This window comes from Anas platyrhynchos, chromosome 4 (assembly GCF_047663525.1).
Source record: "Anas platyrhynchos isolate ZD024472 breed Pekin duck chromosome 4, IASCAAS_PekinDuck_T2T, whole genome shotgun sequence".
In the NCBI taxonomy this organism is placed as follows: Eukaryota; Metazoa; Chordata; class Aves; order Anseriformes; family Anatidae; genus Anas; species Anas platyrhynchos.
The window spans coordinates 52,146,932-52,161,106 of record NC_092590.1 but is presented as its reverse complement, the minus strand read 5'-3'; the positions used below and the strand labels follow the sequence as shown (position 1 = coordinate 52,161,106).

General features: G+C 45.8%; 1 protein-coding gene across 1 annotated transcript in view; it reads right to left on the bottom strand.

The window, feature by feature from the left end:
* The window catches only part of SCFD2 (sec1 family domain containing 2), a 189,907-nt gene extending 176,618 nt beyond the window's left edge, over positions 1-13,289 (bottom strand). Inside the window, exons 1-2 of the mRNA XM_027457082.3 lie at positions 12,465-13,289; positions 7,227-7,395 (exon numbers count right to left, since the gene is read on the bottom strand). Coding sequence (XP_027312883.1) covers positions 7,227-7,395; positions 12,465-13,194 — 899 coding nt within the window. The 5' untranslated portion in view covers positions 13,195-13,289. The remainder of the gene's footprint in view (positions 1-7,226; positions 7,396-12,464) is intronic.
* Positions 13,290-14,175: the final 886 nt, after the last annotated feature.

Here is a 14,175-nt window from a genome sequence, read left to right as displayed (position 1 = left end):
TTGAAAATGTACATTACTAAGCCTAGGTTGCTCAGACACACAATGCAGTTAAAGGTCCTTAGAGCAAAAGGAATGAAAACTTGAACAGTCCACCTTGCCAGCCCCCCACTGAATCCTTTTTGTGTGCTCAGAGGCACAGATAAGGAAGACCTGCCCAGCTGATGCTGAGAGCTTGTCAGCCCAAATCATTCTTTATCTGAAGGAAAAATAAGCTTCAAGCTTCCTCTTATCTAGAAGATAACTTTTAAGGCTCCAGAGGCTTGTCATAACAGGCAATTAAAAAACGTGGCACCTATTAGGCAGGATCTTGTCTGGATATAAAGAATCTTATAATTCTTCCGCTGGTTACTGGGACAAACCAGCTACTGCAGCAACTGAGGCTCAGCAGAACAGCAGTGTGGTCTTCAGGCAATGCTGCACGTTACACATCCCAGGCAAAGCAGAGATCTTGACCTCTTCCTAGAATTTTCCATCCTTTGCACCCCCCTCCCTTACCCTTCCTTTTTTTTTTTTTCCATTTCAAGGAGGTTCTGTGTTGAAAGGATCTGGGCAAATATACACATTTATTGTAAGATACAATAAATCTTATCAGCTTGTTCATCTTATCCTGTGGCAACAGTCAATTATGTTCATTTGATTCAGACTGGTTTGAAACTGAGCAGAAAGCACCTCCTGGAATGCCTGTCTTGACTGACAAAGCCCAGAAGCTGAAGCAGCCAGGGCTTTTATTCCCAACTAGATGCCTTGAGAAATTTCAAACAATAGGGAAGCTTTGAATAGTCCTTGGTTCAGGGGTGTGCTGAGCCCTTACGAGTAAAATAAAATGATCAGCAGGAAGACTGCCAGTACAGGAATGTTGTGGGGGAGGTGGGTGCTATATTTTGGGCATTCCTGTTTCCCAATCCACCATTTGGAGAAGCATCTCATGGATGGATTACTGAAAAGGCAAATGGCATTAACAGAAAAAACTTATAAAGCCAGTTCGCCTCCCTGGAAATGGGCCTCAGGGGCGCTGCAGGAATTGTGGAAGCACAGGACTGCTGGGCTGTCATTTCTCCTGTCACTGGTCAAGGAAAAAGATTATTTTTATTTTTCTCCTTAACTGCTTGAGGCAGTATCTGCTCCTCATAAATCCTGCAGTTAAGATCTCCTTTTCCTCCTAACAGTGCTGCTCACCGTGGATTGCTGGTTGTTGTTTTAGTTGGCTGGTTCGGGGACCTTTTTTTTGAGAAGCTGAACCTCAAATCCATCCTCCAGAGCAGAGCTCCGTGGGCACAGACAGCAGCAAAGGGTGCCCATGGGGTGAGCAGCAGCGCCGAGCCCCCGGCAGGGGGAAGTGTCCGGCAGCAGAAGGGCTGGGGGAGAGCCCCAGGAGCAGGGACGGGTGGGGGTCCCACAGGAGATCCAGCAGCACCCCGCTGCCAAACCCCTACCAACCTACCGGGGCAGATGGAGCAGCAGTTTACAGCATCCAGCTCTCCCCCTGCCTGCTTTAAAGAGCTTTGCCATCCGCTGTTTTGGCTTCTCCTTCCTCCTCTGCAGGGGTCTCAGTGAATGTGAAGCAATTCTCGTGTCGTCTGGATTTTCTTATTGCAGCATTAACTTTTCCTCTTTAATATTAACATTCCTGAAAGGAAATCTATGCTAATTTATGCCATAAACTCTAAGCTCATTCAAGAACACTATCCAAACTACCTTCTTATTATAAGCTTTTATAAACTTATGCATGCAAACCTTTTTTTTCCGAATTAATATCTACAGCTGACATGAAAGAAAGAAATACTTTAAGATTCAAAACACTACAAAGATCTAAGAACCATCCCCCCAAAAGCTTAGTGTATAATTAATTCAGTGTTGAGAAAAACATTGCTCTCTTTGTTAGACATCCTTTAGATGCTTGGTCCCAAGTAAAAACAACAAAAATAAAAGAACAGAATCACCCATTTAAAAAACTACTAAAAGGAGACTTTATCTCCTTTCCAATTTTAATTCTTACTGCTCTTTTCTTTGCCACACAAGAAAAAAATATCATCTTTCATGCTAAATTCACACCATACACGATTATTCAGTGAGTATTGTGTATTTTACAGGTCTTTAGAACTGCTTTTCCACCAGCTCAGGAAAAAGGAGAGCAAGGGTGGACATAACTGGGAGCAGACCTCTGCCCTCAGTGCGCTGCAGGTATGAGTGGGAAGGGCACAGCAGCAAAGAAAGGGCAAATAGAGGTCTTGCCTTTGCTCCTCCTGACACCTTAACTCCCCTTGCAGTCATTTGCACCAATCTTTGTACCCTCCCAAAGACCACAACCCCATCTGCCACCTTAGATCGCCTGCCAGGTGGCTTTGCAAATTTGTATGGGGAGAAATTCTGCTTTTACCAGTTTAAAAATAAACTTCTTGGACAAGGTCTAGGAGGGAAAACAAGTAGAAAGAAAAGAAGTGATTTGACCAAGATCATATGGCAAGTAGACAACAAACCTGGGACAAGTCCCCTGACCTCCTGCTGCTCCTCTGTGCTCAGTCTCCTGAATCCCATAGTACCAGGAGGGCACGGCAGCATCACATCAGGCACAAGAGTAAAGACAAAGCTAGAGTGGGGCTTTCCTCTCTGTGCTGTAACTTGTAACTTTTAATAAATTCACTTTGTAAATTAAAGTTGGTCCAAAATTGGAGCGATACACCTCAAAACTGAGGAAGATCAGGAGTAGATGCTTTCAATTTCCATTCATGCGAGACTTTGGGATGTGAGATTACTGGGTCTGAATCAATGTTCTAATTTTTAACCAACTTCCTTCCCCCTCAGCACACCTCTCCTTGAACCTCTCGTTCAGAGACCTAAAGAAAGATTTAGCAAGTGCTATGTTTCAAGCATCTGGCCTACGTAATGATATTTTCTGAATCACACCCATCAACAAGATCATCTCATTCTGAACTTGTTATTGCCCTCCCAGTAAAAATGCAAATGATTAAGCAGCTCCACCTGCTTTGTCAGAAGCGCCTAGGCACCTCAACTGCACTGCCCATTGCATTGCTTTAGGCATAGCAGCCCCAATGTGAAATGTGGTATGTTAGTTTTGTATTTCCATGGAAAAAACACTTGTTTTAAGAGCCCAGTGCTTCTTTCTTTGCAATAACTGCATATTGCATCAAGTACTTATACTTTTTAATTTTAAACAGTGGTCTTTTTATGGGATTTTAATACCACACTAAATTCTGAGAAGCTTACGAACTCCTGGAGAAAAGGAAACTAAAGTGGAAAAGCAGGCAAGAAATCTCTACTCAGCAGGTCCTTGAAACATGCATAAACAAATTCAGTACTTGGTTTATTCAGCAAAATATGAGAGCACATCAAAAGTGTTCCTGGGTAATAAAAAAAGTATATTAAAAAGGAGCAGGCGTACTTAGTTGCCCACAATTCAGTACCATGTAACTTCACTTCTTGTTCTCACATCCCACAGACCTGTGGCCAGGATGCAGGAATGTGAACCCTTCCTTGCTGCTTCAGGGAACCACGGAGTGTCCAAGCACCTCGGCTCCTGGCATGAGAGATGGGAAAACAGGACAGTGCAGGCCTCCACTGCAATAAAAGCAGTGCTGGCAACAGGATCCTTCCATGTGATAACATATCAACCCTAAAAATGTACTAAGGTGTTATAAAATAGACAACGTGGTGTTCAAATACAGAGTGCTTGATGTGCATCCAGGCAGATGATTTTTAGAAGCCGCTGCATGTGTGACTTTAAAGTCAGAAGTTCAGCTAAAGTTGTTAGAAAGAAAAAATTCCTCTAAAAACACTATAGGGGTTCTCAAAAGACCAGCAAGACAGCTGCAATCTGTATAATTTTTTTACCCCATCTCTGCCATTAAGCCTTCACTGCAATTTCTACTTCCACTGTGCATCTGTTGAGGAGAGGAAAGCTACCATTTTTTAATCAGAAACCAACAGATCCTAACAAGAGCGGAAGTCCTCAGTGTCTGTCTACAAATGGTTTCATTCTTTACATATATATACACACGGTGCTTAGGGATATAGTTTAGTGGGTAATATTGGTGGTGGGGGGGTGGCTGGACCAGATGATCGTGGAGGTTTTTTCCAACCTTAATGATTCTATGATCTGTGTATAAAAATGAATAAAATATTTTAACAACTCTCAAACTGTACAACTTTCAACAAACATTCACAACAGAGTGACAGTCTATCAGTGACTACAGTAGGGCAAACAATTAATTACTCCACAGGATTTTTAAGGCTACTAAGACTAATAAAATTAAGTAATCTAGGTCGAGAAGGAAATAAATTCTTTTCCTCACAAAAAGAACACCTTCAAAGTACTATAACTTCAGCAGCATATGGCATTTACATTTTCATCTAAATCTTTAAAGAAGCCCATTATTTCCTTAGATTTGAGAAAAGAACCCTGCTTTATTTCACCACACCAGCCATAAATTATTCATTAATTCTGTTTGCTAACTCTGTAACTGAGCCCAGATGTTTCTGCTGGAGAGGCATTCCACAAGGAAAGTTAAATATAGCAAGCTGTGCGGAGGGAGCAGACCTCCTTCTCTCCCCCCACAACATGCTCAAATATTAACTTGAAAGAAAATAATGAAAACATTTGAAAAATATTCTGAATATGCGAATCTGTGAAATGCCACAATACAGGGCCAGTCCGATCACAAAGTTTCACGTAAAAGAGCCTCACTGCATTCCACCTGGGTGCAGCTCACGTTGCTGGCGCTGGGAAAGGTGCCCTCACTTTCACTCACCAGAGTAAACAGAAAATTTACAAGCAGGGGAAGGCTCCTCGCCATGCGTCATTTACAGATATAAATCAAGACTGGAGTTTCCAATTACAAGAAACGCTTCCCAGCCTGCTACCAACAGCAATAACTGGGTTGATGAAGAACTGTGAGCATCCTATGGAATTTCTTATGGAATTTACATAGGAACCTGGTGGTGGGAGTTTTAAATCCATTTCAGTACTGCAGAAGAACTTCACCTATTTCACACTAGCAAAGATGATTAATGCTGAAGTTTATAAACCAACACTAGGATGCAGTTCTTGGTAACAAGAATGGAAGCTACAACCTTCAGCCACCCGTTCAGACGCTGTTTGTAGTACTCTACAGCCATTTGCTTAGGCTGATTTGTAAATGCCTGTTTTACATTGGAAACTACTCCTACTCACTACATGGTCAGAAAAAGTGAAAGAGACAGCTTTGAACAGTACAAAGCCATGTTCTGTTTTGGAGACTATCCTCAGGCACGCAACACTTAAGTTGCAAACCATAATCACAGGAGAGATTTTAAAAGGTCACCCAGTCCCTTTGCCCTGCTCCAAGACAAGATCAATCCTATTTAAATCAATATTTGGCTAACATGTTCTTAAATGTTTCCAGCACAACAGATTTTATAGGATGATTTATCTGGGAGAAGCTGTTAGAGACTGCTGTAGCAATGACACCACTGCCTTGGAACCAAGTATCAGTTGCTACCATTCAACTCTGCCTCACTTGTAGCATTACAGGTGGGCAACTTGTAATCAACTCCTTTGTTCTTTAACCACTTGTGTCCATAGCAGATTTTGCAATAGATGTTAAGCCTAACTGTACTTCCAACAGAGGCATCATTTGCTGGCTAGCAAATAGGTAAATAAACCTCAGCACATATGTAAATAGCCACCTTAGAACAAAATAAAACTGCAGGCTGATACAGGAATATGACCACTAAGAAGACTAAAAGTCATAATTTAAGCAGGGGAAGGCGTACTAGCACTAGCTCAATGAAGATAATGTTAGGAATAATGGAATGGTGGTGCAGGTCAACAGCCTTAGGGCAATAAATATCTATTTTGTTTTTTCCCTAGTCCACACTGCCAGAAATAATCTTTATTTCTGGTAGCTAATCAAAGTTAGCACAAACAACAGCTATCACAGCATGTCTACCACAGACAACAACCTCTTTATTTCTGCTGTGTGGACAGATCTTAAGGACATCTCACTTCATCTTCAGAGATCAACTGGAAAGCAGCCAAGGAAAAGAAAACCAGAACAAATTTTATTAATGTTAGTCACTTCGGCAGAAACTTACAATTGAGCCCACCACCTATATGAGGAGATGTTTCCTCTCCTGCTCCCGAGGAAGACAGTTATGCAATGTGAAACTTAGAAACTGGACCCAGTTACAGTCCAGGGAGATGGAAGATGACAAAGGACCCAGAGGTGGCAAGAAAATAAATACCATATGTCAGAAAGTGAAAAGTCCTCTCTAATTTATTTATTTATTTTTTTTTTGTGGCGTGGGGGGCTTAGTAGAATGCAGGTGCGAAGGACTAAAAGAAGTCAAAACAACAGACACTACTTTAGATTACCCATTGTGAAAAACAAAACCAAAGGAACTACTCTTCTACTACACGGAGAGAACATTATAGCAAAATAATTTTTAATCTCCTTTGCACTGCATGAATTTCTAGCGCACTGCTGAGCAACAAAACCAGCACCAGCTGCATTTCCCGGTTTATGCATAGTAACAGAAGCTGCAGGACAGTTTCAATTTGGACAACTAAAGTTAGAGAGTGAAACATCAAACCTGATGCACATTACATGCAAAGCCTTAGCTACAGTCTACATACAGCAAAGATTGACTCTTCAAAATTACTGCTTTTAGGTCGTCCTTGTTTAAGTAAAAAACAGGCCCTCACACAGCTATCTGTATGCCTTAGTTTTTGCCTAATTCTTTCTCCATGGGTACTTTGTTTGAAAACAGGGATAAAAGTTTAAGTTAACAGCTATTCTGACAAGAGTTCAGCAAGCAGCTCACTTTATAAAGATGCTTATGGGAGAAGGCAGCCACGCTAAAGATCTACCTGCTTGTATGACCTGTTACTGAGGCAGAAAAATAAATGTCACAAGAAAGAATTTCTGGGGTTTAGTCTATTACAGTAATCACAGCAATTTAAACTGAAATCTAAAAAAGTCCCGAGAATATCCCACGTTTGAAAGTCTTACGTGGCCCATTCACTTAATGCACACATATACACTGATTATATTCCAGCAGAATTAGGACCAGATGGGTTTCTGCTGTAAACTAGTTGTTTGTTTTGTTTAAAAGAAAAGACTTGTTCTGTTCCCTTTATTTTCACCATTAAAAAATAAATAAAAAAACAACAAATATACTCAACATCTTAAAAAAAAAAAAAGAGAGAGAAAGAAAAAAAGAATGTTTACTTTGGTTGTGCTAAGCAGCCAGGTGCTATAATGCTGCAAGCTTCATCCGGAGTCTGCAGCGCAGTAAGCTCCACCATGTTGACCATCACATCCGTCTTGTGGCCAGGAAGCTTGGGAAGCACAGAAAGGATCTTCTCTGCAAGATTGTCCCCGTGATGACCAACTGCTCCTGGGAAGAGAAAAAGCGCCCAACAATGTCAGGTATGTAACTAAAAAGGAAAAACAAAGACACAAGGAACTGAGAGAAAAATAATAACCATATGTTTTGGGGAGAAGGGCAGTGGTAGTCATAATATCAAGGCCATATTTAGCTTTTCAAAGTTATTTTCCTAATAAAATCGATTTCTGGAATGGCTGAAGTTTAAAGTATTGATAACATTTTCAAAAGATTCATTTAGAAGACATAATTATTTAGATTTAGCGTTACAGCTATTAGATACTCACTCATTTAGCTCTTGTATATGCAAAATTCTTTACTCTCCATAAGAAAATTTTAAAGTGAGATTTGCAAAGGTTACTAAAAAAGCAGGCAAATAAAAGAATTAAATATACATGCACACATGCAAACTACACTTTTCTACCTAAACTAATATGGCTGTGCTTAAAAGGGCTGCATGCAAGCTGCATACATAGCTAGACAGGCAGGCAGGCATAACATTAACATAAACAAATCACCAACAACATGCTACCATCAAGGTCCTCTCTCCTACACAGACTGAGGGCAGCACAGGGGAAACCAACATGAAATGACTAAAATAGAGGAAGCTGGCATGTTCCTTTGATTCACCTGAACACAGGTGCTGTTCCTTCTCTTCACCAATGCTAAACACAGGCACTACAAGCAACTTGAAAATTGTTAAGCCTGTGAGCCAAGCCCAAGAAAAACATGATGCATGCTATGGATGAAATAGTTGGATAAGGGAAATAGAAACTGCATGGCCTTTAAGTCAGGAAGAAGTCCAAGGTATTTGTATTCTGCAAGCTTAGCTATGGCCCACCTGCTACCATCAGACCAGGCTGGACACCAGTGTTGAGCTCAGTATTGTTCTGGCCTTACCCAGAGAAGTAAGAGACTTCTGAACCCACCTTTGAGGGGCAGTAAGAAGAATTTTGGGGTTTGGCACCCTAACCATTCTCATCTTTGATCCTTTCCAAAAGCAAGGATGACAAGGGAAGAGAAGTGAACTCAAGCTGCATGCTGGCAGTGCCTCCAGCTGCAGAAGGCGAGGAAGGCACATGTGTCCAGCATGTGGTGCTAGTGGAACAGGGACACCTGGCCGCTCAGCTGGGTGAATTACCAGTTTGTTTCACCAGAGGCTGTTGTAGTTGATCAGAACGACAGCAACTTTCCTTTCTACCGTCCCCAGCCAGTCTCAGACCACTGAACTGCAGATGAGACGAGCCGGGTTGTCTTCGCAGCTCGCTGAGCCATCTGCTCTCCAAAACCCCCAGGTTCCTCTCACGAGGTCAGAGAACCTCATCAGCCACACTGCACCTATCAGCGCCTGCATGGGAAGCAGATGGCAATCCTTTAAACCTTCACTCCCCAAAGAAAGGGAAGCAATGCCTCCCTCTCCACACTTACCTCACACGAGTGATGTTTAGCTAGACAAGACACCGAACGAAGCTAGCGACACCTCAAATCCAAGTAAAACCACATTCATTGGAAGTGGTTCCTGTCCTCCCTCCCCATCACTGCAAGGAGGGTCAACATGGTGTTCAGCAGCTTCTTATGACCAACAGGGTTCAAGGCAGCTGGCAGCTGTAATGCTGCCAACCCGCACACATATCAGGTGTGAAAGTGGCCCGGAGAGGTTTATCTGACCAACGCACCAGGAATCCACATGCCTGGCTAATACCCAAGCCCTGTGGATAGAGGCAATCTGACAGAGCGAGCTTTTCTAATTTTACTTCGTCTTCTCACCAGGGTAACAAACTGAAACAAGCGACCTTTGATGCGAGTTGCAGCTGGCACAATTGCCAAAGTCAACCAACTGTATCGTGAACTCAAAACCCCCCAAAGCCCAGATGTCATGCACACAAAAATATTTTCCTAAGCCCGCTACCAGCCCTATAACACACCATTCATACTCAAATTCTTTGGGTCTCCCGCTGGCTCCACTGTCTGGTAGAGAAAAAAAAAGAAGCATACTCAAGGTGCAATTGCTGCTCCTTTATGTCACAGGAAGCCTTGGAAGTCAGTCACCAAACATGATTTATCCTACAGAGGTGCTGCCCACTAGCCAGCAAGGAAGACTTTACACTGAAGAACTTCTGTGGGAAGTTCCTGTGATGCAACTTTCCTGGGCACTGCATCATCTTGGTGAGAATAGGGTTTAAAATATCAGAAAGCAGAAAATATCTACACCATTCTCTTGAAAGAAGCTGGACACTTGAAGTCACAGTTCCAAAGCTCTGTAATGTTTTTTAAACCAGCATTTGCTTAAGCTTAGTTCAACAGTGCTGGAAAAGCGTGTGCATGTTCCTGGGAACCAATCTGCAAGCATTCAAGGCAAACTAGAGCATCCTTCTGCCTCAGCAAAATAGAGAACTACATTCTCCTTTATACAGAGGAACATCAAAATATTCTCTTACTTGTCCCACTATTCTCTCACTTGTCCCACTACTGAATCCTGGGACACACACACCAATATACCACCTCATAGCCCCATGATAGGAGCCTGCAGCCAAGCACAGCAGCATCAGTGCTGCCACAAACATACAACAGCTTCCCCATCTCTCACAGCTACTGGACATATGCAAAGAGTAGTAAATTGGGAGCCAAGAAACACCCAAGCATCTGCTTAAGGCTCACATAGTTCCCAAGTCCCCTGCACTGCCCAGGCACCTGCAGTTGCCTTTCAATATGCAAAACTCTCTCCAGTAGTTTGCTTATCTCTGTGGAGCTACCGCAACACATTTCACATCTGAAGCATTAAAAATCTGTTATAAAAAGTCGTGGGCCCGCCTCACAATTACAGAATCTTTACAAACCACATCAGAGCAGAGTCTGCACGCTGACCCACAGTGCCATGTTTACAGCACTTGAACATTTTCAGCTGCCATCAGTCCCCACAGCTGAAACCTACAACCTCAAGTAACCATAATTGTTTTAACATTGGCCGCCTCCTGCGCCAAAACCCCAACCTCCTTCATAAGAGGGGGACTACTGTACTTCACAGACCTCAGGATTTATGCTTCCAAGGCCTCACCCTATGCAGCAAGGAAAAATAAAACATTTTTTTGTTTCATTTAAGACAACAGTAGCATCAATCCCCCAACGCATCAACTTGGAAGATGCCGCAATCATAAAGTGTGCGAGTAAAGCAGTCCAAATCAGTAACATGACAGATAGAAGGAAAGAAAAGATACCACAGACAAGTAAAAACCAACAGTCTGAAACAAGAGTAATCAAAAAGAGCTATTAATCAGAACCAGGCTTTAACCTGAAAGAGACGGGCCTGTGTTACCCTTCAGTTATATTACTCTTCACTCTTTTGTTACGCAGTACGGCAAGGGAGGCACATCACGGCTCTCTTATCACTGTGCCTGCTCCTATGAACTGTACCTACATGTCACGGATGGTGCTGAGCTCTGCTCTTTATACCTGTTAAAAGGCTGAATGCATTACAGCCAGCGCAAGGTGTGATGGAAAGCTGCTGCCTGGCTGGTAGCAAGGGGTTAGCTAGGCCCGAGCTCGCAGCTTTGCACGGCTGTGGGGAAAAGCTCCCGTGATTCTGACCGATACACGTAAAGGTGCCTGGGGAAGGCTGAAGTGCTGCTGCTGTACTGAAATACCTCTTCCAGACAAGCTGCAGTGACACTCACATGAGAGGTATTAATCAAAACTGCATTAACTACACAGTCTGGCAAGCTAGAAAAATGTTTCATAAAAGGTATGAATGCTGGCAAGGCGGTGACTGAGAAACCTACGAAAGGAACATGGGGTTAGAATATAATATCACAAGGCAAACATCTCGCGATGCAAATATCAGAGAAGAAAAATGAAGGGGAATTAAGGTACCAGAGTTAGCTCTGACCTTACTTAACCAGTACAATTTATTAGAGCCCCACTCAAGTTGGAGGATTTATTCTGCTTCTTAAAGCAGAAGTTATGAACTTTAGAACAGGCAGGCAAACCGAAGCAGCACTACGCATGCACACAGACCAGGCACAGCACCAGTGGCAAAGTTTTAGACAATCAGAATTCAAGCAGTGAAGACGATTCAGAAACAGATGTGCTGCATGTGCAATACAGCACCATGCACTTGCTACAGGTCAAGTGGCAAAACTTTGACCTCAGTTACTACAGATGATGCAAACAGAACCTGCCTGCACACACTGCAACAGCAGCAGGCCCATTAGCAGTGCAATGGAGCAAGTGAACGCAGCTGCTCCTGTAAAAATTATTCTGAGCTTCCTGTTTTGTCTGAAACATGATTATTCCACAAGTGAGAGCCCAATACAAACTTCTGCCGGGCCACTGGCCCCGCATCTTGCTGGCAACTCATCTATTCACACTTCCACTTTCTGCCCTTCTGGTATCACATCTTACCAGCTTAAAACACAACCTCATTCACTTTGTTTACAGGTTTATTATAGCACTAAATAGCCACTTTCCAGAAGTTTCTCAGTAGACTTACACCACTCTCTGTCCTCCTCAATTTTTGCATGAGTTCTGCATTAATTTGCAGTATTAAATTTACCATGTTTCATTCTTACGCTTTTACTTCCTGAAGTGTTTTATGAAATGTTCTGTATTGTTTTCACTGAAATGTTTTCTGAGCTGGATGCCTGCTGCGTGCCATTGCATCGCTCGAGAAGTATAATGCACAGCATCCAGTAACGTATATGTGTATACATATGAACTCTTTCAGGTGTATAGTTAAGCGTTTGTGTAGGCGTGTATCTGCTTGGACAGGTACAATGCTGTGGGTGACAGGTACAATACGTTGGCACATGCCTTGCAGCAACCCATGGGGCACAAGCCGAGCCCAGCGGTGCATTTCCTTCACACCATGGCATGGCACAGGCCTCGCTAAGGTCTCTGATTTGCAGCAAAGCAGAAGGGCCAGAACTAAACCTGCAGAGCCTTCTGCATTGCTCTTGGTTTCCACAACCTGCTGTGGGGCAACGATGGGCGTGCGACCACCTGTGACGGTGCACGCAGGAGAGGACTCGTGCAGAAAGAAGCCTTTAGGTGCGGCGAGCTGGGTGCGCAGCGCTCGGCCTCCTTACCGGCGAGGTCCAAGGTCCTGTCCACGAAGACGACGGCAGCCCTGTTTGTGGCCATCCTCCTCCTGTTCCTGGCCGCGGCGCAGCTCGCCAGCTCGGCGGCGAGCAGCCTGCTGAGGCTCCCCACGGCGAAGCACTCCTCCCGCAGCCCCATGGCGCCCAGCAGGGCGTCCAGCTCCCCCACCAGCACCCTCCCCGCCGCCCGCAGCTCCCCGGGCAGCGCCCCCAGCCCCGGCTCCCCGGGGCCGCCCTGCCGGGGGCCGCCAGCGGGCGGGACGATGCCGGCCGATGCGGGCAGGAGCCCGAGCTCCGCCGTCAGCGGCACCAGCAGCGGCGCCCCCCGCAGCAGCACCTCGGCGCGGCCGCCGGGGCCCATCCAGCGCCGCAGGCTCTCCTCGGGCTCGCCGCCCTCCGCCTCCCCGGCGCAGAGCAGGGCGCAGCAGCGCACGGAGCCCGTCTCCAGCACGGCGCGGACGGCGGCGGCCGCCCAGCCCCGCAGCGGCCCGCTCAGCACGAAGACAACGCGGGGAGAGGCAGCCCCCGCCGCTGCAGCCCCCTCGGGTGGGGGCAGCGGCTTCACGCGCAGCGCCCCCGCCGCCAGCAGCTCGCCCGCGCCGCCGCCGCCCCAGTGCAGCGCCTCGGCGGCCGCCGCGTCCAAAAAGACGACGGCGCCGCGAGCACGGGCGAGCACCGGCTCCCAGGCCTGGCGGCACAGCCGCGGCAGCGCCGCCATGGCGGAGGGACCGGGGAGGGAGGGGAAGGAGCGGCAGTGGCAGCGGCGGCGCTGCTGACAGCCACAACGCCGCGCACGTGGCCGGCCGGCGCTGCGGGTTGACGTGGCGGCCCTGGGCTGGCTGCCCCGGAGCGGGGCGGGGGGAGCCGCGCCGCCCCTCAGGGCCGGGCCTGCTGAGCGGGGAGGGGTGATTACAGCTACAGCAGGCGACAAAGGAGGAGGGGTTAATAAATAATGATAATTAAGGAGTTTGTGTGCTGCCTGAGCTGCAATTCGTAGAACAGAGTCGTAGAATCACTAAGTTTGGAAAAGACCTCCAAGATACCTGATCCAACCATCCCCCTACCACCCACCAAACCACGTCCCTCAGCACCACGTCCAACCTTTCCCTAAACACCCCCAGGAACAGTGACTCCACCACCTCCCGTCCCAATGCCTGACTGCTCCTTCTGAGAATAAATGTCTCCTTATTTAGAACCTGAACCTCCCCTGGCACAACTTGAGGCCATTCCCTCCAGTCCTATCACGAGTTACGTGTGAGAAGAGGCCAATCCCCAGCTCCCCACACCTTCCTTTCAGGGAGTTGCAGAGAGCAATGAGGTCTCCCCTGAGTCTCCTCCAGACTAAACAACCCCAGCTCCCGCAGCTGCTCCTCACAGGACTTGTACTCCAGGCCCCTCACCAGCTTTGTAGCCCCTCTCTAGACACATTTCAGGGCCTCAACGTCCTTCTTGGACTGAGGGGCCCAAAACTCAACACAGTACTTGAGGTACTTCTTAGGTCAAGTGCTTCTTAAGTCTCTTGCTGGTTTTGTGGCACCGGGGAGCACAGCTGACATGGGATTGCTAAATTTCCAGTCATGAAATTAAATTCCTCCCACCTGCTCCACACAGTCTCCTGCCCTGATGTTCTTCCCTCTTCCAGACTTACCTGTGTGCTGTTCCAAACCCAATTAGGCCATACAACTGCAGGACACTAAAA